The sequence below is a fragment of the Microcaecilia unicolor genome, chromosome 1 (assembly GCF_901765095.1).
Source record: "Microcaecilia unicolor chromosome 1, aMicUni1.1, whole genome shotgun sequence".
In the NCBI taxonomy this organism is placed as follows: Eukaryota; Metazoa; Chordata; class Amphibia; order Gymnophiona; family Siphonopidae; genus Microcaecilia; species Microcaecilia unicolor.
Window position 1 is genome coordinate 469,820,403 of NC_044031.1, and position 27,539 is coordinate 469,847,941.

A 27,539-nucleotide genomic window follows, 5' to 3' on the forward strand; every position below is an offset into this window, starting at 1 on the left:
AACTTGCCTCGCCACCTGTGTCCGTTTCCGTAAACCAAGACACAAGGTGCACGTCTTGGTATCGTGCTCCGGCCTGAGGCACTGGAGGCACCAAGCGTGAGTGTCTGTCTGCGAGATATGCCGGCCGCACCGACCACACTTCTTAAATCCACTCGGGACCTTAGAGGACATCGACGGAAAAATCGCAACGGCGAAGTTAAAGTCGTCGATGGTGGCGGTAAAAATCACACCTCTAAAAATAAATCGACCACGTGGCCACAAGGCCGCAACGAGACGCCCCCGCTAAAAAGACGAGGGGGAAACAAAGTTGTCTCGTTTTTTTTTTTTTTTTTTTGAAACAAAATAAAACAGAGAAATAACGAAGAAAAGAAAAACAACGAAGAAGAAAAATCTCGCGGCAAAAGCGCGATCCGGTTTCCGGGGCTGACAGAGAGAGAGACGAACACGGCTCTCTCCAGCGCGGAAAAGAAAAGACTGAGCGGGAACGGTCGCGCACGGGCGGGAAGACGGCCGCGCCTGCGCGGTGGGCGTGCCCTGCGTGCGGGACCGCCCGCAAAGTTTTGTTCCGGTTGGTGCGGGTTGCCATGGACGTCAACCCAGTCGTGAGAACAAGCAGCCTGCTTGTCCTCGAAGAAATGGACGTTACTGTTGGTAAAGTTATTGAACATTAAGTAAGAGTTGTTTAAGAGGTTGGTTATAACAAGCCTCCATTGGGGCTCTGGACAAAAAGAGGTAGTTGGAATTGTTGCTGCTGCGGGGTGACCGGGATGGGACAGGTTGTACCTTCCTCCTAGATTAGGCATTCACTGGGATAGCAAGTGATGCCTATAATCCATAGAGTTGATATGGGAGGGGGGAGGGAGGTCCGAGAGGGGAGGGAGGGGGGGAGGGGAATAAGAGTGGCGTGGCATGGGATACAGGTGGGATATAGGATAATGCTTAATATGGCTGAGGAAATTAAAGGAATGATTTCTGTACGTTAAGATGAATGGGGGACATTAAATGTATGTTGCTAAACGTCAGGGGGCTGAATATACCTAGAAAACGACAACTGATGTTCCGGGAATTGCAAAGACATGGGGTGGACATAGGGCTGATACAGGAGACCCACTTAAAACCTAGATATGAACGCCTTTGCAAAACATAAGGCATATCCCCTTATTCACTTCGCCTCTAGTATTGATAATACGAAAAGTAAGGGTGTTCTTATAGCTTTTGGCAGGGGGAAATCCTGGGATATAAAATTTAAAAAAGTTATAAAAGACAAAGGCGGGCGATACCTGTTGATCGTCTTCACACTGATGGGACGAACATACACATTAGTGAACATATATAGTCCGAATACACAGCAAGGAGACTTCATTAAAGAAGTAGATCAAATACTAACCAGACACATAGAAGGATCCCTATTGTTGGGAGGAGACTTTAATCTCACACTGAATCCACAAGTAGATAATACGATACGTAGAATAAACTATGCAAAAAGCGATAGAAGACAGCTTCACGGGTTTATTACACGCTGGCAACTTCAAGATTACTGGCGTAGGGCCAATCCCACTCAGAGGGCCTACACATACTTCTCTACGGTCCATCAATCTGCATCTAGAGTAGATATGTGGCTGGGAGATGCTTCATTGTTGGGAGCAATTGGAGAACACTCTATTCTACCGAGGACCTGGTCAGACCATTCCCCGGTGCTTCTGCGGCTCCGGGGCATAGGTCCGCCCGGTGTACGGCGACAGTGGCGCCTAGATAACGCACTGCTGTCAGATCCAGCGAACATAGCTCAGATAGAACAACATATCAGAGAATATATCCAGTTCAACGATAATAAGGAAGTTTCCCCAACAGTGGTGTGGGAGGGATTCAAAGCAGTGCTTCGGGGCCACTTAATAGCCTTGCGCTCTAAGCGATGGAAAGAGAGATGTGCGAAAGATAATGCTTTGCGCAGGCAGCTAGCGCAAGTAGAGAAGCAGTTGCAAGAGGGGACAGCCCAAAACCCGTTACGTCTAAGGGGACAGGCGTATGAGCTGTGCACACAATTGCATGAGCTTGAGCTGGCTGACATAGCAGAAAAATTACGAGTGTGTCAAATGCACTTTGAATTTGGCAATAAAGCCAGCCGGTGGGACCAAAGCTTGAGAGACAGGGAAGGCCGAAGGCGCTTCGCTGCCGCTGCCGACGCACGCCGCCTTAACCCCGACTGAGGAGGTACGCTTTTTAAATTTTAGGAGGAGGGGGGTTCCTGGTGCTGGGAAGGAGGGAAGGAGGGAGGGAGGACGGGCGGGCGGGCTGTTGCTCGTTGCGTTGGAGAGAGGGCGGGAGGAAGGCCGAACTGGGAGGGAGAGTGGGCAGACCAGCGATGGCGACGGCGCATGTGCCAAGGGGGAGGGCTCTGCGTGCCCTCTCTGGCACACATGCCATAGGTTCGCCATCACTGTTCTAGATGATAGTTAGATATTGGATGTACATTTATTTTATGGAAATGTTCTATATTAATGTAATTCCTGGTTTACTGTTTCCACTTTCTCTTAATGTAACCCACTTCAAATTAATTGGTATTAGTGGAATATAAAAGAAATGTAAAAGTAAAAATATAAATGTAAAACTTCTGATGTACCAGGAGTGTTTCCTCTCCCTCTACCACCAACATGCTGACTTGCAACTAAAAAGCCTTGGTAATTGCACGTAGAGCTCTGAAGGAACTTTAAGAACATCCTTATAGTATCTTTGTAACATATCTAGGGGAGGCACAGCATTAAAATTCAGAAACTTCAAGAAAAGTAAATTAATTCTATTTGAAATTTTTTTCTAAGATCTTTTTCAATTTCATTTTGTTTTTAGTATTGTGAACCACACTGACCTGCCTGCTTGCTCAGGAAGGGCGGACTATCAAATCTTAAATATATACTAAGATTTATGCTTTTCTTAGCATTAGCCATGATGGCTTTTATTTCAGTACCAATTGGTCTTTGGTTCTATACTCTCCCTTCTTATTGCCCTTCTGCTCTATTGCCATAATGTTATTGGAAATTCAAGTCTATAGGAAGAGAATATTAACAATCCACTTCAAATACTCTGCACTCAAATTTCTCTCTCTCTCTCTGAGGTACTGAACCACAGTGTGCTCGCAATAACATCTATTACTATATGCGTAGATGAAATCACTCAGTGTCACCAAGCACACAAGCCATGCATTGCATATGCGGAACAGAGCTGTCAGCTACTTCCCCTAACAATGTTGTTTGAAGGACGCCACAGTTAAGTGACATTTATACACAACTTATTTTGATATTGTTTTGAGTTGTGATTATTTTTGATATGGGGCACATTTAGATTCAGCACATTATATTGCTGTATGGACATAGAAACACATTATTTGTAGCGTGCACAAATTTATGGTAAATTTTGTTCACATAAGTAAGTCACACTGATGTGTTTGATAGCAGAAGTAGCTGACAGCTCTGTTCTGCAAATGCAACGCATGAGTTGTGCACATGGTGACACACCGATTTATTGTACACATATAACAATAGATGGGAAGGCGGTAGAACGAGATGACATGAAATGAGATTGAAGGGGGGGGCAGGCTCAAGAAAAATGTCAGAAAGTATTTTTTCACAGAGAGAGTGGTGGATGCTTGGAATGCCCTCCCACAGGAGGTGGTGGAGAAGAAAACGGTAATGGAATTCAAACATGCGTGGGATATACATAAAGGAATTCTGTGCAGAAGGAAATTGGGTGGCGGAGCCGGTGGGGGGAAGAGGGGTTGGTGGTGGGGAGGCGAAGATAGTGGTGTGCAGACTTATACGGTCTGTGCCAGAGCCGGTGGTGGGAGGCGGGGCTGGTGGTTGGGAGGAGGGGATAGTGCTGGCCAGACTTATACGGTCTGTGCCCTGAAAAAGACAGGTACAAATCAAGGTAAGGTATACACGAGTTTATCTTGTTGGGCAGACTGGATGGACCGTGCGGGTCTTTTTCTGCCGTCATCATCTACTATGATGTTACTGAGAGCGTGCTGTGGTTCTAAGCCTCATAGAGAGATAAAAATTTGAGTGTAGAGTATTTGAAATGGATAATGTTATTGGAGTCAATATGACCATATATTTTAACAGCATCTATTGTGGTGAATAACTGATGCACTGAAGGTAGACAAGTTATAGGTCTGTAATTTTTGGGAAAACGACTTGGAACATAACTTGATCTCTTTGCAATAGAAGAAACTTAGATCTATCATGGATATTTTCCGAGGGGGGGGGGGGAGGAGGAGAGAAGCGAGAAGAGAGAAGAGATTGATCCAGTTGTTATTCACTTGAATGTTTCTTTCCCCTCAACCAGTCTTCACGAATACTATTACCACCACCCCAGCCCATAAATGTACACCTGAGATGTTGAATACACATTTTTCTCCCTGATGTAAAACAACCTGCTAGACTAGCCATCTTCCCCAACTAATAAATCTTTACAGTTACAATCAGATTATAACTTTCTGCCAAATATTTGAAAAAATAAACGTCATCTTCAAAAGATTCATGTGGAGCATGAAATCTATGCACTACCACAAACCTTGCCAATCTCTTAAGAGTAGCTCCCTATCCTATTTGGATTATGTTTGCATCTCCCTGTAGCTTTCTCTTGTATACGATGCCCTAGAAAAACTACCAGTTTAGGGTATTTCTTGACCTTGAGACAGATATCTGTAATTTTCTTTTGTTTGTTTGTTTTTATTTATTTATAAGTTTAACAAAAATAAGTACATTCATAAAGAAGCCATACAAAGCTGAAACATGATCTGTATCATATTACAAGAGGAAGGGAAAAAAACCCATACTCTCATTATATAGCTATAGTCCACAAAAGATGGGGAAGAAACCATTAGTAACAGGATATACAAAACAAATTTTTAACTTAAATACCGGAGTGTGGTAGCCGTGTTAGTCCACTCTTAAGGTTAGCAATAGAAATATTGGAGAAACAGGCCAGATGCTTAAGACAAGATTCAATTTGCATAGACATCACATGAACAATACAGCCATTAGGGCCCCCACCCCGGTGGGACAGCACTTCACAGAACCAGGACACTGTACCAGTGATTTCACAGTGAGAATACTGAAAGGTAACTTTAAAACCATACAAGAACGTAAGACCTTTGAAGTCAGAATGATTGAATATTTTAACACCCAACAGAAAGGACTTAACAAGGACCTGGGGTTCCTAGCCCATTATAAACCATAAAGCTGTATGTCTCTGTTGATCACCCCACCCCTCACCTACCCACACCCATCCTGTTAGAATATCAATGATATGCTTTGATGTCCCCATGCATACCTCCGACCCACCCCCACCCTCCCACCCTGTCAGACTGTCATAGTAATGCTTGAATGTTTTCACTTATATACACTGTCAGCTAGCACATTTGCTTATTTCCGATCTGACGAAGAAGGGCAACCTTCGAAAGCTAACCAAGAAATGTATTAAGTTATGTCCAATAAAAAAGGTATCATCTTATTTTCTTTTCCATGTTTTATTTTGTTTGATTTCTATTGATAACTTAAATACCAAAACTAAAAAATGAAAACCGACTACACTGAAGTGAGAGACATTATTCGAACCTTATCAGGTGGTGTCTGAATCTTAGCTTTTCTGAGAACTAAGAATAGTCAGATGAGTAGGATCAAGAACCAACACATTTAGACAACTGATAGATTACTAAACACTTGCAGGGAAACGCTCCCAATTGGCGAAAACCCAGCCAGAGTAATAAAAATTGCTTCCTCCTTTTTTGTCTCTCCCGGGAAACATCTGGATAGATCCAAATTCTCATTGACAAAATGTTTCTCCGTATGCTTGAAATAAAAAAGTAACTTAGTCTACTTTGTTAATCTTCTTAAAGAATGTAACTAATAGAGATAAGATAACCAAATCATGTTCATTAACCACAGAGTTAATTTCTAAAGAGTCCACAGCAATTCCACCTTCATTTCTTGAGGAAGTAATCTTTTCCAGAAGATAATAAACTCTTATAATACTAGGTAGATCTCTCTGAGCAATTTAACAAAATTTATATCCCACACATCATAACATCTGAGTGGGTTACAATAAATCAATCATGATTACAAACATCGTTGTAATGTCTATTTGTTTTAACTATATAAAATTCTAAAACAATAGATAAAAATTAAAATGCAAATTACTTGTATAAATGAAAAATGCAATCATTGCTGTAACTGCACTTAGCTAGCACAAAACAATCTAAATTCCCTGCTACCCAGAAAAAGCCTTACCAAACAACAAAGTCTTCAACTGCTTCCTAAACAAAGGCAAGGAAGAAATTTGACACAAAGACAGCAGAAGAGCATACCACAATGTGGGGCCAACAGAGAAAATACGAGAACGAATAGTTTGCAAACGAACATCATGAAGGGGAGAAATTTGCAATACTTGATCTTGAGACCAAACAGGAAAGTACTCGCAACCTCTGAGTCAAGGCCAATGGAACATCATCATGTAAAGCTCTAAAAACCAACACCAGCAGCTTAAACTCAAACTGCCAAACTACAGGCAACCAAAGTATTTCTGTAAATGTGGAGTGATATGCTCCAATTTTCTAGCCCACGTAATTAGATGTGCTGTAGAGTTTTTGGAGTCATACATTTGTGTGGTGCTGAATAAAAGTTGCTTTTATATACCTCTGGCTGTGAAGATTTTTTGGTCCACCCCTACCTTCTTGGACTTCCGTTTGGATTACAAGTAGGGTTTTTTTTTTTTACCTTGACCTCTGGGTTTTGTTTGGTGTACTGTAGAGTTTTGTACTACTTGCAATGCCTGTAGCGTTGTATGTGGTAAACCACACAACAAGGCACTGCAATAATCAAAATGCGGCAGCACATAACTCCAATTTGTAATACTTCCAATAAATACTTCAGAAAAGCTTCCTTCGCTGATAAACTTTCCAAGGTTACAAAAACACATCATCAAGGTCACATTTCAAAGTATTTTCAAAATTTTCCATTTTAAGCCATATTGCTGATAAGTCTGTGACCAACATTGTTTGAACATCTTGAATTTTTTTGAAGCTTATTGAATTTTGAAAAGGTTGTAATGGACTAATCTCAGTTTTCTGAGATTTAACTTGATGCTCCATAATAATAACTCAAGATGAAGAATTAAATACTAGAATAAGCATCTTACCCAAGTCTGATATTGCAAATCAAATTGCTTCCAAGGACATTATTATTAGTTTCTCCACAATCGATGCAGGGATTGTAACTGTGCTCCGAAACTGACCAACTTCATCCAAACTACCATTCTGAACCTCAGGGACCTCAGAGCTACTTCCTTCCTTACAAAGTTGCTTTTCTACCTATACGCCATGACCTTCAGCTGTTTTGGTCTCCTTTGATGTTCCAAGCAACAATGCGCTAATTCCTCCAGCAACACTCCTCTCAACCTCCATAGGATGCAGCCGCCATTCTGAGATCAAGGAACTCATGGCTCTCAGCTATAGAGGTGGGGGGGAATCCTTCTGTCCAGGCTCAAGGTGACTTTGGGGCCCATATCCTCCCTCAATAAGTTCCTGTCCAAGCAGGCAGACACCTGGACCTCCAGGCTGGGTCACAAATCTGTTCATGAGGACTGACAAGGGCACAGCTATGGGCAATGCTGTGTTTGCCCAGTTGACGCACCCCCCCTTTCTCAGGTAATGAAAAGAAAGAAAATCAGTCTGCAAGACCTGCACCACACCTCCATGAAGTCGCCATCTTGGATTCCCCAACTGTCTTGTGTCTAGTATTAATGTCTACATATTCTCCTGATACTTGATCCTTAAGGAAAAAAATAAATTAAAAAAAAAATAAGTTCAAGATTTTCACAATTGAAAAACTCCCATGGTTCAGTAGCTATTCACTTGCTCACAAAAGCCTGGGTACAGAAAAAATAATAGTCTCTGAATCCTGAAATGTACAACTAGAACCATAAAGACCTTTGAAACAGATGTCAATCCAAATAAAGCTGCCCTTCACTACAAATGGTTTGTTTATATTTAAAAAAAAGTAAAACACAAATTTCTGAATACACTCAGACAAATTCTCTACAACCACTGAACCAGAAAGTCACTCAAGGTTTCAGCTTCCAAGTCAAGCTTTTACTGACATCACTCACTTCTTAGACCTAAAAGCATCCAGATTCAGTAGGAAAACAATATAATATGAAGAAGACTTGTTGTTCAATATCCAAGAAGCAAGTAAATAGATAAATTCAACCTTGTTGTTAGCCTCAGTACAAATAAGCCAACCATGCAGACTAGTGGGAACACAGCTATCACAAACTGACAGCATCATTGCAGAAAAAATTAGGGTGGAGCAATTTTAAATAGACCACCTAGTTATAAAACATGCCTGCTTTAATACATCATTTCTGGGGGGACAAAAACGTGTACTTTGCTTCCACTATTGCTTCAATTAAGAATTGTGTGGCAAATTCTTGAGCAAACATCATTTCATAAACTTAGTTCCCAAACGGATGCTTAGTAAACTTGACTACGGAAATTCTTTATTTAATGGACTACCTAGATATTAACAGCCTACAAGCTATATAAAATATAGCTTATTAAACTTAAAGGAGCCTGAAAATTTGACCACTAGACCCCAATACTGAAAGAAGCATAAGCAGAAGAGAGCAACTTTTGAACAATTCAAATTTACTCAGGTAAACTGCTTTGAAAACTGTCCTCTAAGTCATCAGCTAGTTCAGGGTCCCCAAATCAAGTCCTCAAAGATCACAACTGGTCTGTTTTTCAAGATTTCCACAATGACACTGCATGACAGAAAAAAATGCAAGTCTCATGCATAGTCATCTTGAAAAATCAAGCTGGGTTCAGTCCTCAAGAACTGGATTTGAAAACCTTTAAACTAGCTAAGTTTGTTTCATTAAGCTAGCATGAAAGTTCAGCTTCAGACATGCATAAACATTACATTTAGAACAGATATTTTGCACAAAGTACAAAATGTCAGAAAAAAAAACCATATTACCTCTCTAGTTTGCTCTGTATTTTTAGGAAGAACTTTGAAGCTATGAACACTGTCATCAAAACATTTAATGGAGAAAAGGCTGCCATCACTGGGTTTCACCTTGGACAAAACAAAATGTAAATAAGAAAGGAATATATTAATTGCCCCATCTCTAAATATCCTTGTGCCTCATAAAAATATGAAAAGGCAAAATAAAGTTAAGATATTTACCTGTAGCAGGTATTCTCTGAGGAAAGCAGGCTTCATATTCTCACAAGCGGGTGACGCCGATCCGCGTCGCCTGGTCCGGCATTTTGCCAAAGCTATAGAGAGAGCTTTATGGAACATGAGCCATGTTCCACCACACATACATAAGTACCTTCCCACCCTTCGCGCAAATGCGGTCTTCTCAGTTTAATACTAAATCAAAAAATAAAGTAAAAATAACCAAGGAGACAACTACAAGGGAAGGTGGAAGCAATTGTGAGAATATGAAGTTTGCTGTCCTCGGAGAATACCTGCTACAGGTAAGTATATTTGCTTTCTCTGAAGACAAGCAGGCTTCTACCTTCTCACAAGTGGGGAATCCCTAGCATCCAGGATAACCGAAAAACACAAACACTGGTCAACTGGGCCTCGCAACGGCAAGGATATTAACACAGATTAACCTGAAACTATATACAGTCTAAATGAAACTGCAGCCTGGAACAGAATAAAACGGGCCTAGGAAGGTGGAGTTGGATTCTAGACCCTAAACAAATTCTGCAACACTGTCTGCCCAAATCGGGTATCTTGCTCAAGGCAGTAGTGGGATGTGAATGTGTGGAATGAAGACCATGTCTCAGCCTTGCAGATTTCTTCAGTGGAGGCAGACCTCAACTGGGCTACCGATGCAGCCATGGCTCTGACATTATGAGCCATGACATGACCCTCCAAGGCCAGCCCAGCCTGGGCATAATTGAAGGAAATGCAATCTGCCAGTCAAATTGAAATGGTGTGTTTCCTGATGGCGACTCCATCCTATTGGGATCAAAAGAAACAAAAAGCTGGGTGGACTGTCTGTGGGGCCTTGTCCGCTGCATGTAGTTGATCAATGGTCTCTTGCAATCCAAGGCGTGCATGTTGCTTTGTCAGCATAGGTATGACGTCAGCGAAAGAATGCCGACAAGACAATCGACTGGTTCAGATGGAACTCTTGACAACACCTTCGGCAGGAACTTAGGGTGAGAGCGGAGGACTACTCTGTTGTGATGAAACTTTGTATAAGGTGCATCCATTACTACAGCCTGAAGCTCACTCACCCTATCAGCTGAAGTAACAGCCACCAAGAAAATGACCTTCCAGGTCAAGTACTTCAGATGGCAGGAATTCAGTTGTTCAAAAGGAGCTTTCATCAGCTGGGTGAGAATGACGATGAGATCCCATGACACTGGTGGAGGTTTCACAAGGGGCTTTGACAAAAGCAAATCTCTCATGAAGTGAACAACTAAAGGCTGTCCAGAGATGGGCTTACCTTCTATACGTTGATGATGAGCACTAATTTCACTACGGTGAACCCTGTTGGAGACTCTGATAAGTGTAGAAGGCATTCAAGCAGGGTCTGTTTATGGCAAGGGGTTCTAGAGCCTTGCTCTCACACCAGACGGCAAACCTCCTCCAATTAAAAGAGTAACACCTTTTAGTTGAATCTTTCCTGGAAGCCAGCAAGACACAGGAAACACCCACTGAGAGACCTAAGGAAGCAAATTCTAAGCTCTCAACATCCAAGCTGTGAGAGGTTGGGATGTAGAAGTGACCCCTCGTTCTGTGTAATGAGGATCAGAAAACACTCCAATCTCCACAGTTCTTCAGAAAATAACTCCAGAAGAAGAGGGAACCAGATCTGCCACAGCCAGTACAGCGCGATCATGGCATTGAGAAGTCGATGCCCACCTCGACTCTGGCGAAGCTTCCTCCAACATCAAGCAAGTGCCAGCTTGGGTGGCAGTTGACACCGGAGCCGCAAGCAGCAATGGAGGCTACACTGCAGGCTGAGGGCTAGGCGGGGCGGCAACAGGAGGTAGGCAGGCACAAGCACCCCTGATACCAATGCACACCGTTGCATAAGGCCATCCAGCAGCTCTTGGAGCAAGGCTTGGATGCGCTCATCGAGGGCTGACACCGTGAAATCATGTCGCATCAGGGTTGGGTCCAACAATGGATGGTCCCAGGGAACCTGCACAGCAAGAAGCCTCAAGACAGGTGGCGACCCACTCGATGCTTCACTGCTTCCAGTGTCTAAAGGTCTAGAAGCAGCCATGCTTACTGACACTCCCAATGTCGATGCTCGACTTCAATACTGACACCTCTGACCTCGATGCTGATGCCAATGTCAGAACCCAGACTTGGATCCAAAAATCCTCTCTTTGAGCCTCTCGGGAAATCTGGGTCCTGTTTTTCATGCGAAGACAGAGAACACAGTTAGCAGGGCTATGGTCGGGCCCAAGACACTGCAGACAACAAGAATGGGTGTCTTTTCCTGAAATAGTCCAATTGGACCAGGTACAGCGCTTGAAGCCACTGGGAATCTTCATGGACACGCATAAAAGCAAAGGAAGAGATCTGACCGAAGTCCGGGCCTAAAATCGGCCCGATAACAACGGAAAAATTAAAACCGGGAAGAATGATTATAAAGAAATTAAAGGAATGGTAAAGAAGGGTCCCAATACAAGGAGCTAAAAAGATGTAGAAAAACAGCCGCATGAGAAGAGGACAAAAAACCGGCACCATCTCCTCATGCGGAAAAAAGAGAACAGAGGAGACCGCGTTCGTCCGACGGGTGATAAGTCGCTTGCACTCCACAAAGCTCTCTTTTTAGCTTTGGCAAAATGCTGGACCGGGCGACATGGATCGGCATCACCCACTTGAAGATAGAAGCCTGCTTGTCCTGGGAGAAATAAATACTACAGATGAGATCAGTTTAGCCCACTAATTGGAGTATGAAGTGACAAGGAAAAGTAGAGTGTAGAATATAGGTTAGACAGAGGACAGCACAGAGAAACAGACTCTAAAAGATACATAAGCTATACGGTATCCAAAACAGCATCTAGTGTGGCAAATTAAAAAGATCATCTTGTTATCCCATTCCTGAAGGCCCTTGGTGCTCTCTCTTGCTGCTCACATTCAAATTAGACCAGGGGCAGGCAACCTTCATACACAGGAGGGCTGCATGAACATCTGTATTGTCCCTAGCGAGCTGCAACCAGAAATGCACAGAGCTCCACAGACCATCTGTAATAAGTGAAAAATTAGCTGAACAATGGAAATGAACTGCTGAGTGGCTACTGTATGTTGAAAATATTTGCAAAATACAGTATTTAAAATCACCAAAACTCTGGTTAATTACATTTGCTGTGTATACTTCCCATGATCTTGCAGGTCACATAACATTCAATGGTGGATCGTGGGTTGCCTACCCCGAACTAGACAATCACATATTTCCCAATTTGGTCCTTAGCTGTAGTCAAGAGTATGCCTAGTGAAAGACCATTGAGCCACTCTTTCCATTCATTAAATACTTGCAGGGTAAAGCAGCTGTGAAGGAAGGAAGGAGTGGCCTAATGGCTATTGCAGCGGGCTTTGATCCTGGCAACCTGGGTTCGATTCCCACTGCAGCTCCTTGGGCAAGTCAATTAACCCTCCACTGCCCCAGGTACAAACAAAAAAAAACCCTTAGATTGTGAGCCCTCTAGGGCCACAGAAAGTACCTGCATATAATGTGTACAGCACTGTGTATGTCTACTAGCACTACAGAAATTAGTAGTAGTAGTACTAGTAGTAGTAGTGAAAAAGTCCACTTTCACCACCCTTTCCATTGTGTTGCTTTCAGTGGCCACACCAACTCTGGCAGAAGGCACTGCAGCAAGATCTCTTCAAAGATCAGAAAGAGTGATTTCCACCTTACCGTACAAACAGCTTGTGTTAGGTGCTTGCAGCCTTGGCGATGATCACTGTGCAATGCATCAGATCTTTAACAACAACAACAACAAAAAAAAAAAGTACAGTAAGAATGTGAAATTGTTACTTCATACCAGTTTTTCCAGTGTCCAGGCTTCAAGAACTAAGAAGGATGACAAATGCACTCACTGCTTCTGAAACCAGGAAAGAACGCCATGATCCAAGACCACCCAGCACAGCTTCCAGCCAAAAAAACGGGAATTCTAGGAAACAGAACATGGTCTTAGGCTTTTTGTAGATCAGGCATTTACATTCCAACATAGAGTAATCCCCATTGACATCAATCCTGTCCCTGTTTAAAAAAATTAGTGAAGATCACCACTTAAAAGTACTCACTAGACCAGTGATCTTCACTAATGTTTTTAAATAGGTGCCACTTTTGATCTAAAAGAGATGGTGGGCTGCCAAATATCTTCCCAAGTGGGGCTGCAACACTGCTGACCATAGTGTGTCAATGACATTCATGTCTTCCAGTCCCCCCTTCAAAAGTTTCACTGGGGGTGCCCTCAAGGAGATGGGTATCTCCAAATGCACTCTTCTATTGAGAAATGCCTTGTCCAAGCATACATATCTTCCCCACCATCCACTTCCCTCTTTTTATGACAAGCTTGGGTAAGGAGGCTGAGCATAGCAAACACACTCCAGAATGAAAATAGGGGCTGCCCCAGAGGTCTCCAAGGGCTGCCACTGGACCCTTGACTTTGCATCGAAGAACAATGCACTAAACATATCAAGGTTGAATTTTTTTTTAATGAGATGTTACATTCATTTCTATGCCATAAGCTTGAAATATTAAATGTGGCATATTTAAAATATTTTTCTCCACTTTAAGTGATTCCCATCCATCTCCCCTCTCAAAATGTTCAGAAAAAGAGTTTTGTCTTAGAAAATGGCCATAGTTACTGTCAATAGAAAAAGGCATCCAAACTACCCTGTTTCCCCGAAAGTAAGACATCTCCCGAAAATAAGACCTAGTAGAGGTTTTCCTGAATTGGTAGATACAAGGCCTCCCCCGAAAGTAAGACCTAGCAAATTTTTGTTTGAAAGCAGGGCTGCCGAGAGCTGGACAAGGCCGCCCCCCCCACCCGAGGTAGCCGGGCCCCCCTCCACCCACCCTCCGTCGCTCCCGGAACTAACCTTAAACGCCTCCTTTCACCTTCGCAGCAAGCAGCAGCAGGGCAGACCTCTCCTTCCTTCCGTGTCCCGCCCTCGCGGACATTACGTCAGGCGAGGGCGGGACATGGAACGAAGGAGTGGCCTGCTGCTTGCTGCAAAGGTGAAAGGAGGTGTTTAAGGTTAGTTCCAGGAGTGACGGAGGGCGAGCGGGCCAACCCTGATCCAACCCAGATGTTTCCCAGAAAAATAAGACAGCCCCTGAAAATAAGACCTAGCGCATTTTGGGTCGGCAAAAATTAATATAAGACAGTGTCTTATTTACGGGGAAACACGGTATATGATTAAGAACTATGATAAAAAGGTAATTCTCATACAAATAGCATTACGTTTGGCATGGAATCAGTGGACCATCAGGCCCAAGCTCACAAGAGGTGTCGAGAGGAAAGAACTGTCACTATCACATTCTGTGTCGGGCACAGAGAAAAAAAAGGACACTTAAAAATTTTTCTCCCACTTTCCCAGAATGTGTAGAAGGCTTGCAGCCAAATGTAAGGGGAGTCCGTTTCAAGCAGATGTGAATGGAAAGGTGTCCTGGGCTAGAACCTACCAGTACCTCTGGCAGGGAGTGAACTGTCCCAGAGAGAAAACCTCTAGTACAATGGTTATGTTTCTTCCATGTTCCAATTAGCTTGCTGTAGAGGAACGTTTTGGAGGTGTTTAATGCAAAAAGAAAAAAATTAGAAGGAAAGAAGGTTTTAATGGAGAGCAGGAAGATCCATCCATCTGGCTGGACAGATAGAACAGACTGGTATGCAAATAGTTGAGTTTGTGTTAAGGTGTGGCTAGCACACGCTCAGAAATGTTTTTCCAAGCTCTAAGAGAGCTAATCTGTCCGTGGCACTCCACCAGTGTGTGGCAGACTCATCACGCTTGTCCATAGAGAAATCGATCTGCTCCTACCTGCTTAAATGACATTCTGTGGGCCAGCTGCTGATAAATCAGCATCACTTAAACCGAGCAACGCTGTTGAATGTTGGCACTAACCAGCCATTTACAATGTGGGCTAAGAGGAGTGTTCTGAGGGCAGAGTCGAGGAGGAGCTGGCAGCTACGTAGGTGCTAGCAATATTCAGTGCCTCTGCCTGCATAGCTAAGCAACTAAACAGGGACTCTATAAAAAGCAATCCTTAAAATGGCTACAAGACAACACAACAGTCCTCCAGAATTTCTAGAACAGCAGCTCACAATCTGAAGCTTAGAGGGTAGACCAAACAGCAACATCAGCACATGAAAGTGAATACATGGAATGACCTCCCAGTTTGCTGGTGGAGGCAAATTCACACTACTGGTTGCGATGGTCAGATACTGAACTGATTTTATTCTTCTTTGTCTAACTGGTACCAATAGAGTCAACTGGCTAAGTATCTACTTGGTCACTTGTCTCATCATGGGTCCTCAGGGCTCAGTACTGCCACCAACCCTTTCAACATTTTATATTCAGCTGCTGGGAGAAGTTCTGAATTTACACTGATGATATTCAGCTAGTTCAACTAGTGGCTAGTAGTAAACACGGGACAGCCTCTTTACTAACAACGGAGGCCCGAATATGAAAAAAAATCTGTTTTCTTTAAATGTCAAGACAAAACACCTTGAAATTTTTTGCATCCCTGCATTTCTTTTTTTTTTTTTTACTCTAGGGAAAAATCTAGAGGTCTGGTAAAGTCTGAGGTTCACATGTTAGGGGCTACTGGTAGACCTAGTTTTATCTCTGAAGACCTATATTAGGATCCTAGCATGTGCAGCATTTTAAGTTTCACTTGTTGTGAAGGCTACATTTTGTTTTACCTTAGCGTTTTGTGCAATAACTCATATTTTGGTTTATTGTGATACAGTACATCTAGTGTTACTGAAGTACTCCATCCAAGCCTCTCAGAATGTTCAGAAGGCAGCTGCCAGGCTTTTGAGCATCTGCTGCTATTCTGAGTGTGTCTATCCACAACTGAAGGCCTTTTACACTAGCTGCCTATCTGGGTGTGCATCATATTTAAAGTTCTGTTTCTGATTTTTTGGAGGCCATCCATGAGCAATGTCCATAGTATCTGGAAAACCTACTTAATGATTATAAGCAGGACTGTTCTCTTCAGTCTGTGAATATGTTGAGCGTTTTTCTTTAAAGATTACCCGTCTTGTTTCTATCCAGGCATAAGCACTATCAGTGGAAGGTGCATGGTAGTTGAATGGTCTCCTTCAGGAATTACAAATTGACGTGAACTGCTGTCTAGGAAGAAGTTGAAAGCCATGGAATGGAAGAAGTAAATAAACAAACTATCCCTCCTATTTACTAAGCTGTGCTAGCGGCTGCTGTGCAAAAATGTTGTCACAGCCCAATCACTTTGAATGGGCTGTGTCGGCATTGCTGTGTGGCTGTAAACAGGGGTATATTTTTCAGTGAGCCAACTTATTTTGAAGGGGAAAGAGAGAGAGAGAGGGTGTTAATTTTCTATTTGATTTTTAGTAGTTTTGGATTGGAGATGTGCAAGTTTTCTATTTTTGTAATCTATATGTCTCAATATTATATTTATGTTTTAAGCCACTAACTGCTGAAGGAAAGATTTTATTTTCAATTGGAATTTAAATACTACTTGCTAAATTTAAAAAACAAAATGTCACCTATAAGCACAGAGGATCCATAGTTGAAAAGCAAAAACAGGAAAGCCAAAGAATAACTGGGCCTACGGCATTATAATATGAATAGATTAGAAGGATCTTATGGTCCTTATCTGCCATCAAAGTCTATGTTGCAAAACATCTGTTTCACAAGTGTAGCAGATGGAAAATAGCTTTTATTATGTGGTATTACCACTTGTGACATGGTGGACAGAGGCTGTATATTAGTTCCATAAACTTGACAAGAGAACATCCCCAGGGAAAAGATAGTTTATGCTGGTATAGACCAGCTTTTGGGTTCCTAGTGAGGAAGGAACATGCTTTGTATTGAGTTTTCTATTGTAGGATCTGTCAGAACACTATTAAAGAAAATAAGAAAATACATGTGAATTTACAGAGAAAATTCAGACTAAAGCCCTCTCCCCCAAAGTCAAAAGAACTGTCACCAGCAATATTACAGAACCTTTTATAGCACTCTTGGTTATGGTTACAAAGTACAGACAAAACTACATATGGGAAACAGATGTCAACTTGTTAAAGATTCTAAACACAATTTAGCTGACCTAATGTCAAAACATCACATTTCTAACGCCTCTCCATCTTTTTAAACACCTCTTCCTTATTCAGGAATACATACCATTTATCTTGTCCAAAGTTTGAGGCCTACTTTAATATACTTCAAAACTAGGCCCTAAAGCACAGCTCTAAGATGTATCTGGTGCTCATCTCTGGCATTTTTTGCCAAATATAATTTGTGATGAGAAGATCGTAAAACAATAGCCTGCAAGATTCTTGGGGTGGGGAGTGTAAAGAGAAGGCTGAAGAGCAAAGGAAGCTTTTGGCATATTGCTAGGCAAAGGTGTTTAGAACTACAAAGATGGCTGAGAATTGTGATGTGTGGCTTCTTGACATTCTAAGCTAGGAACGGATGTGGGGTAAGAAAACCATGCATGCTGCTCAACTGGTATAACTTTGCAATCAAGGCTGCTGGTTCTACACAGCTAACTGCTCAATCACTATCGTTTATTTCAATTTTGCCAAAGAGCTGAGAAGGGATTAGAATTAACTGCCAGTTGCAGCATGTGTGTGCATAACACTATTTCCTGTGAAAAAGCCTTCAGCTTTCCTATGTCCTTACAGGAATATTACACCACTGAAAATGATTTTAGCAGTACAGTACAGTCAGAAGCAAATAAATAAAATACCTTACGGAGAGGACCTTCAAACCGCTGTAAACATTTGTTTATGTTCTGTGTAAAGAAAAAAATGCAATTTTTAATAAAGGCAACTGGAATGATGTGTTTACTCCTCAGACTGTCTTACACAGTGCTACTGAATTCCACCTACCCTGCTGATGTTTCCACGAAGAATCTGCTTCATATCTGTACTCTGTGCTAAGTTAAGTGGAGTCTGATCTGTTAAAACAAGATTTAATATGTAATGCCATACTCAGACAAATTTAACCCTTCTAAATAGTCAGGACAGTATTCAGTTTCACTCAATAGAAAAATTTGTAGAGAGCAGATCAAATATTTGGCTGCATACTGAATGCAAAAAAGTGCAACTCAAACAGAAAATGATTGCCGTTCCAAAACCATTTAGCCTAATCTTCTAAAATTAAAAAGTGTCCATGAGCATAGTGGATACTTGTCTGACAAAGCAGAAGTCTTTTCAAAAAGCGCAAGATTATATCTCATTCAAAATAAAAAAACACCTTTTACCATAAGTTAAAATGGCCCGAGCTTTTCCGATTTAAAAACATGGTTTGTTTTAATAGAGAAGGGCTTGTATAATATTACTTTTTAGCATTCAGAAGTACAGTTATGACACCTAAAGTAACTTGCATTCCAAGTGCCTCTATAATGGAAAGCAAATGGCAAGAGACCTACAGCCAGGGCTGTGGAGACAGTTTGAAGCAATTTTGGGTGGAGTTGGAGCTGTAGGTTTATTGAATGTGTGTGTGTGGGTTTTTGTTGTTTTTTTTTAGGTCTAATATCAGTCAGAATCGAACAGTAGAAAAATAAAGGAGTTGAAATCGAACGTTTGGTGTACCGACTCCACAGCCCTGCCTACAGCAGCCAACAGGATAATTAATAGCACTGTCAGTTCCAAATGCTTTAACCTTAGTATCATACATTTTGCAGTGGAGAAGTAGCCTAATGGTTAGAGCAGCAGACTGAGAACCAGGGAAGCCCAGTTCAAATCCCATTTTGGCTCCTTGTGATCTTGGGCAAATCACTAAACCCTCCACTCCCTCAGGTACAAATTTAAGGCTCTGTTTACTAAAAGTGCGCTAGTGTTTTTAGCGCGTGCACAAAATTAGCACGTGCTGTGTAGGCACCCATAGGAATATTGTGGGTGCCTACACAGTTAGCGTGCGCTACGCACCTCTAGGGTGACTTAGTAAACAGAGCCCTTAGATTTTACGTCCTCTAGGTGACAGGAAAATACCTAGTATACCTGAATATAATTCACCTTGAACAACCATGGGAAAAGCCATGAGCCAAAAACAAATATTTTTAATAAATCTGTAAATTACTGATCTTGAGTGGTCATGAGAACTAAACATATTACTTTGGCCGAGCAATTAGAAGCCTTTCTAAAGAGGTATGTCTCACAACCAAGATCTCTTCCTTTTTCAGAGAAGAAATGAACCTTGGTGTCCCTCCCCCTTTTTTTTTTTTTTTTTTTAATTATTGTGGAAGTCACAACAAGGGCGACGGGAAAAAAAAGGGGGGCAGCAGATGATGTAAAAACTTCCACTTTATTAAACATCCAGGACTCAACATGAGCCGTGTTTCGGCCCACAGGGGCCTTCTTCAGGAGTCACTTAAATTGGATGTATATTGATGAAACTACAAAAGAGCTTGTATATTCAACGTCTGAATCAAGGGTTAGTCCTTATAAACTGTCTATGAAAGCCCTCCAAAATTGCTTGGACTCAGGTGAGTACAAATTGCTAAAAAGGAGTCAGAGGGACCATTAGATGATCAAGGGGGTAAGGAGCACTCAGGGAGACCAAGGCCGTTGTGGAAAAACTAAATTCTTTGTTCTAGTTTTCACTCAAAGATCTAAGAGATGCCCATGCCAAAATGGTTATATAATGGTGGTGGTTCAGGGGCTATGAACCTACAAGATTAACATGGCAAGTTAAGAAATTGAACAGTATTAAAATTAGGACTAGATGGTGTACAATTCAGGGAGCTGAAAGAACACAAAAATAAAGTTGCAGACCTACTAATAGTAATTTGTAAACTAGCATTAAAATCATCTACAGCACCTGAGGATTGGATGGTTGCCAACATAACACCAATTTATTTATTTATTTATTCTTAAAGTGTACAGGGGTGATCCAGGAAACTAGAAACTGGCAAGTTCAATATTGATGCTAGGCAAAATAGAAACTAGTATAAAAACAAAAATTACTTAACATATGGTCGTGGCTCAATAGGACAAAGCCCATATAGACTTGGCCAAGGAACATCTTGTCTCAACAATCTGTTACATTTTTTGAAGGTGTGAATAAACATGTGGATAAAGGTGAGCCAGTCAATATAATCTATCTGGATTTTCAGACAGCATTTGATGAAGCACTTCATGAGAAACTGAGGAAATTCAAAAACAATCCTGGGAAAGGAGACAATGCCCCAATGTGGATTAGGAACTTGTAAAATCTAGAATGGAATAAGGCTAAATGATCAATTTTATCAAAAGACAATAGTGGTATGCCCCAAGGATCCATACAGGGACCAGTGTTTTTTCACATATTTATAAACAATTTGGAAATGTAAACAAAGTAATCAATTGTGTAGATGACAAAATCATTCAAAGTTGTTAAATCACAAGAGGATTGTGAAAAGTGCAAGCGAACACTACACGAGTGGGAGATTGTACATCGAGTCGGTAGAGTTACGCATTATACATGTAGGGAAGAGAAACCCAAATTATGCAAGGTTCACAACTCCTAAGCCTTTGCCTGGGTGATCATGGACAATATGTTGAAATAATCTCTTCAGTGTGCTGTGGCAGCCAACAAAGACTAGCATGTTGGGAATTAGTAAAGGATATCATATCATCTCAATATTGCTCCATGGTGTGACCACACCTTTTGTACTGTGTGTAATTCTGGTCACTGCATCCATGCTTATGGATCACCATTCTGTTTTAATTCTATTCTCAACTGCTTAACTGATACATTTGATATATCAAAGATGAAATCTGAAGCCTAAATATGTTGAATTAGAAAAGGTATAGAGAAAGGCAACCAAAATGATAAAGGAGATGAAACTCTTCCCTAATGAGAAAAGGCTGCAAATTATAGGGCTCTTCAGCTTGGGGAAAGGAGTGCTAAAAGGGAAGATGTCACGAAATGCACAGCCACCCGCCTGGGGTTACCCTGCAGCCACTTAAAGGGTCTATCTGTTATGATTGGGGTCAGAACCCCTCTCAAACTTACCTCTTTCCTGGGGGTCAGCTTCTTAGCTGGCTTCTGTTTCTTTTGTCTGTCCTGTCTGAGCTGGCTCTGTCTCTCTGTGCTGGCAGCTTCCAGCAGCATGGGGTTAATTGTTTCATTTTACCACAGCTGTGTGGGTGGACTGAGTTAACTCTACCTCTCTTTGGGTGTACTGGCTTCAAGTGCTTCACGGTGTTGCATTGGTGTGGGTTGGGCCTCTCTGGGTCAATGTGCTTTTGCCTAGGTCTAGGGAGTGTGACATCATCAGAGAGGGCCTTGATAAGGAAGTGGTGTTGTTTCCTTCAGAGCCTTTGCAACAGTGGTGTTTGCTTTAGGTAGGGTGGTGCAGTGTGCACTTCTGACTTTGTGTCTAGTTTCCCTGCTTGCTTTTGCTAAGGGCCAGGTTAGTGTTAGTGCAGTGTGCACTGGTGACTGTGTGTTTAGCTTTCCTGCTTTTCCCTTATGGTTCCTCTGCTTTTCCATCTTGGTTTTGGAAGCATTGCTATGTGTAGGGCTTTGGAAGCTCTGTTGCTGATAGAAGTACTTCAGGGTTTGGTATTGTTAGGAACACTGCAGAGTTTGCTGTTAGAAGTACTTCTGGTGTTTGTGCTATTGGGAGCATTGCAGTCTTTGCTGTTGGTGTTTGGTGCTTTAGAAGCACTTTTGGCTTATGTGTTAGCTTCCCTGCTTTTTCCTTGTGGCTCCCCTGTCTTCCCTTTTAGTGCTAGGAGCTCTTCTGGTTGCTTGCCAGAGTAGTGCTTAGGAAGCACCTTGTTAGTTGTATCTAGCTTGCTAGAGCAGTGCTTAGGTAGCTGGTTAGTTCTGTGTTTAGCTTATTAGTGTAAAGCTCTGCTTGTAGCTTGGTGCTTAGTAGCACCTGTGTTAGCTTTGTGTTTAGTTCCCTGCTCTGTTAGTTTAGGGCTTAGGAAGTCCCTTTCATGAGCAGGGATTAGGACAGTGATGGGCAACCTTTTGAGCTTGGTGTGTCAAAATTCGCCAAAAAACCGAGCATAACTCGGGTGGTGTGTCACTTCGAGAAAAAAACCATAATTTCGCGATATTTATAGTTTAAATAACAAAAATGTATAATTGTAATATATAACTGTATTTAATAAACCAAAACCTAATTATTTAACTTACCTGCTTAGTGACTTCTTTGTTCATCTGTCAGTCGGTTTCTTTTGTTGGTCTTGATATTATTTAACTTGTGTGGGGTGCCGTGAACTAAGATAAGTGAGGGGGAGGGGGAATTCTTTAACTAATCTGCCTATTAGTGACTTTTTTGTTGCTGAATTTCATAGGCTAAATCTTCAATTGAAGGTTGGTATTTTGTACACTTCAAGCCCAAGCAAGCGCTACTAACTTCATCTTTCAATCCGTTTCTTTTGTTGGTTTTGATATTATTTAACGTTGAGAATAAGGTTTCACAAAAGTATGTAGAGGGAAAAATTGTGAGTAAAGCCATTGCTATATTTTTCAGGGTGCTAAAAGTGTCTGGTAATCGGATCCAGGCACTCCAAATTTCCTGGTAACTCAGATATTCTCTTAATAATTGCATCTTTATTCTGCATATCGTGAAATAGAACTGGTGCACATCTTAGGAGAGTTTCTTTAATAAATTCTCCCTCACTGAGTGCTTTTCCATGCTGAGCTATGGAGTGAGCAATGCTCAAACTTGCAGATGTTAAATTTGTAGAACCTTTTACAAATTTAAGGATGGAATTAGATTGGCTCTTATAAAAGTGTAGCTGCCTGGAAATGTATTCCTTCCTTTCATCCTCACTTTTTTTCAAGAGCTGGGAATGATTAGTTTCAAAATGTCTATTTATATTCCACGTTCTGCTTACTATCGTTTCAGTACATAGAACGCAAAATGATCTGCCATTTTTTTCTATAATGCCATACATCTCGGTCCATGTCTCTTGAAAGGGTCGGCTACTGCTACTACCACTTCCTTTACTTAACCTTGGTTTTTTATTTTTTGGGTTCTCCATCAGGGGGGCAGTGACAGAAGATAGAATTATAGATAGCCTGTTAGCCCTGCAGGCAATTAGGGGTTAACTAGCCTAACTGACCACCTTATGTAAATTAAGACGGCTGCCGCTATTTCTAATGGCGGGAAACGGCACCCATAGCACATGCCCTCGCCTCTCCCAGCCTCCCCCTCACCTATCTCAGTAATGATGGTCAATTACAAATCCACGACACCCCAGAACAGTAGATTGGATGATGGTTGCGGGTAATGGTGATCACAGGGCCCTCAGAGATGCGTCCCCCACGGCATTCCGCTGCTCTCTGCTCCGCCGGCCGGAAGTGAGATCAAAGATCCCCTAACGGCCGTGCAGGAGCCGGGGCAGAGGGAGCAGCAGGGAGGGAGCCAATAGGAGCGCACACGGCACCCCCCTCCAGCGGGTAAACATGCACCGGGGGGGGGGGGGGGGGGTGATTTCACCGGGGGAGGGAGGTCGCGCTCAAGGAACTCCGCTGCTTCTCCGCGTGTCACCGAAAATGGCTACGCGTGTCAGTACTGACACGCGTGTCATAGGTTCGCCATCACTGGATTAGGAGCTCCTGTTTAGTATAGGGCTTAGGAAGTCCTTTTGTCAGTTTACTGTTAGGAACACTCCTGCTGGTTTAGGACTTGGGAGCACGTAGATCAGTTTAGGTTTAGGAGTACTTCTGTTTCCAGTCCTGGTCCCTGTGTCATCCGGTATCTAGTAAGACCTGCCGGCTACTCGAACCCAGGAGCTCAACTTCTGGGGGGCTTAGTAGCTAAGTGCAGGTGAAGCTGTACGGACCAGTCCAGTGTGCTCCAGTCCAGTGTGTTCCGGTCCGGTGTCCTCCAGTCCGGGGGATTCCAGTCCATGTGTTCCGGTTCGCTGGACAGTGCCTGCAGTCCCTGCCGGTGTGCTTGCCCAGTGTTGGTTGGTGGGTTTTGCCTGCTGCTGTCACTCCTCGGCAGCAGCCCAAGGGCTCACGTTTGCTCCAGAGCCCGGCCCCGCAGGCTCTGAACCTGAGAACCTGACACTATCCTCAGCACAGCTGAGGTCCGTCTGCACCTGCCACTTGTGATCTACACTAGCACCCTCCTCCCACTGACTGGGTCACAACCATCTCTGGGCGAGTCTCCCGCTCTCAAATTTTCCCCAGTGATTTCTAGGTTACTGGGGCCACACACTCCCAGTGGTCCCACAGTTCCCAGAAAACACTCACAGACAACACCCAAACCACCAGGATTCTTTATCAGTCCAAACAGGGCAAATAATTATGTTTATTCTCTTAAAAATATTGAACAGTGGAACAAACAGTGCAAGTAGCAAACAATAACAGGTAAATGAAATATGGATCAATAATAACACTAATTAAATATCTGTATACTGCCTAAACAGTGCCTAGGAAATCAGAACATATAATTCACCGAGCCTCAGCAAAGAGATCTGTCTATCTTTTCTCTCAGGCTAAGGCTGAAGGCAAAACCAGTACACTCTAAAGGATATGAGCTCCTCGGCCAATCAGAGCCCAGTCAACAAGATTGAAAAGTATACTGCTGCTTGCTTCCTGCTTGTGTTAAAAAAAAAAAAAGAACCTTCAGTTCCCTGTAACAGCTTTACAGCAAAGAACCACCACCTGCTGGCCAAACAGGAGAAATACACTTCAGGACATGATTAAAGCAGGAAAATATCTAATACATTTTACAGGTTTAAAACACACTTTCTTCACAGGAGATATGACCTTTGTCTATAAAATAAATGAATGGTGTGGGACAGGTAAAAAAAAAATCAATTATTTCCTCTTTGTGAAAGTACAAAAAACTATGGAGGAGTACACAATGAAGTTGAACTTAAAATAAAAACAGAGAAATCTCTTGATTCAATGAATAACTGAAATTGTTTTGCCAGAGGAGGAAAAGTCCCAATAACCATTAAGCTGGGGCTTAATGAAGTCCACTGTTTATCCCTACTTTTTAGGATTCTGCCAGGTACTTGTGATCTGGCTTGGCAATTGTAGGAAACAGGATATGAGGCCAGAAGGACCCCTAGTCTAATCCAATATGGCCTTTATGGTCTTACAATTAGTCTCATTAACCACCCAGCCTGTTACTTACTATTCTTGTTCTTCACATTAGCATCTGCACCACTTTTTAAGAGCTTTAATGCACACTGCTTCTGGTCTCTGTATGCTGCACAGTGTAATGGTGTATTCCCCATCTGGTCAGTGCAGTTAATGTCAGGTGGTTTGGGTTTCTTGAGCTGCATTCAACATACACAAAAGTGAATTAGCTAAGTGAATATTCTTCTTGGATAGGTTGGCTGCAATAGTCCTGCAAAACCACCAATATTTAAAGGGAACATATAATCTACGATTAAAGTACCCCTTGAACAACTCATTGATTTATACCAGTGGTTCTCAACAAGTGTGTCAGAACACATTAGTATGCCACTAAGAGCTGGGAGGTATGTCACCAAAAATTCTGACAACAAATTTGGGCTTTCCTTAACAATCGTGTACGTGGCAGTTTGGGAGAGAGTTATTAACCTAGAAGTCAGGTGTTTGAAGTCTCCATAACTAGCCCTTACTACTGCCACCAGCCCCAAATGGAATTGTTGGAGACCTCCAATCCACCACTCTCTCTTCTCCTTGTAGTCACAGCCACTGCCTCTGTATTTTATTTGTATTATTGTTAGCAGAAATGAACTAATATATAGGAAAGGGGGGAGGATTAAACATTTTGTTCTGCTGTAAATTGTGTTCAATGTGTCATACAGGTGAACAATGTCTGTCAGGTGTGTCACAACAGAAGAAAGGTTGACAACCACTGGTTTATACCCATGCTCAGAAAGACCAAATGAACTCTTAGGAACTGATTCACCAGGCTAATGAGAAGTTAAAGTTACCCAGACATTTTTCACTGGATATTCAGACTTATCCTGTTAGTACCTGCTATTACATATAACCAGTAAGAGCAACAGAAATAGAAGGCCTAAAAATAACTATTTAAATTGGTTAAGTTAACAAGACAGTACTGTATATCAGCACTATCTAGCACTATCTAGCAAAACTGAAACCACATCCCCAAGACACTCTAACCAGATAAAATGTTGGCTAGACAAAATTGATGTGGTTAATTGAGGTGAGGAGCAGGAAACAAAAAAAAAAAAAAAGATTTAGCAAGGTTACTCCTGAAGTTACCCAGACAAACCCTTCTCTTATTTTCTAGTGCTTAAGCTCACAGGTAATGACATTTACACACAGATGGTGTCATTTATGCATACAGGACTATCATGTACTTGCTTGATGTATAGGGAAAGAGATGCATTTGCTCACCTTTTAATCTGTAATGTCAACATATTGGGAATCAAGTCACAGTACCTTGCTACACTGTCAAGAAAATTTTGTTGCAAATGTTGTAGCATTAGTAACAGGTTTAACTGCAGTTGGGAGGAAGGGGCAGAAGGGGTAATAACAAAAAATGTTCTATATTGATTTAACCCAAGTTGTTTTGGTGGACTATTATGAGGATGAAGGGTTAAGCTGTCAGCTTAACTTGAATGTCTGTACTATGCAAGCTGTATGCTTACATAAGACATTAAAAATCAAACAACGAAAAAAAAAACTTCATAGCCAAAAGTCTGGTATATACAATATTAAATACCATAAACTCGCCACTATTTTCTCTGCCCAGTCTTTTTTTTTTTTTTTAATTTAAAAATACCACCTCAATTTTTTTTAGGTAGGTATTCACAATCTATACTATACTTAGCTATACTTGGCTTTCCATATAGCTCTGAGCCCATCATTCAAACTAAGTGGGTATTCGTTTACAATATTCTCATATTTAGATTGTAAGCTTTTTTGAGCAGGGACTGTCTCTCTTCATGTTTGACTGTACAGTGCTGCGTAAGTCTGGTAGCACTTTAGAAATGTTGAGTAGTAGTATATTGTATTTTTGGTAGCAAATGTTACATAAACCCCTCCCCAAACAATAGGGAACATATAACTAGCCAGTTACCCATTCATGTGTGAAATATTAATTTTCCATTAAAACAATCAGCATGTGGCACAGTTTTGTTTTTTCTTTCGGTGGTTCTAATGTTGGATCTTTTTTAAAATTACATTTCTGTTTATTCAAATTGGGAAATATTTTAAAAAATATCTTGATACTACTGATTTTTTAAGGAAAACAGTGCTGCTCCCCCTCCCCCCAAAAGAAAAGTTTATTTTCCTGTTCCCTATTGTTTGGGGAGGGGTTTATGTAACATTTGCTACCAAAAATACAATAGCCAGGGAATTTTGAAATTT

General features: G+C 41.8%; 1 protein-coding gene across 4 annotated transcripts in view; it reads right to left on the minus strand.

Annotated features, from left to right (window-relative positions):
* Positions 1–27,539, minus strand: part of OSBPL1A (oxysterol binding protein like 1A) — a 548,756-nt gene that overhangs the window by 424,536 nt on the left and 96,681 nt on the right. For all 4 annotated transcript variants that reach the window (XM_030213649.1, XM_030213658.1, XM_030213630.1 and 1 more), the window contains 6 exons: positions 25,345–25,489; positions 18,134–18,201; positions 17,992–18,036; positions 13,134–13,207; positions 12,952–13,015; positions 9,030–9,128 (listed from right to left, as the gene is read on the minus strand). In XM_030213649.1, coding sequence (XP_030069509.1) covers positions 9,030–9,128; positions 12,952–13,015; positions 13,134–13,207; positions 17,992–18,036; positions 18,134–18,201; positions 25,345–25,489 — 495 coding nt within the window. The remainder of the gene's footprint in view (positions 1–9,029; positions 9,129–12,951; positions 13,016–13,133; positions 13,208–17,991; positions 18,037–18,133; positions 18,202–25,344; positions 25,490–27,539) is intronic.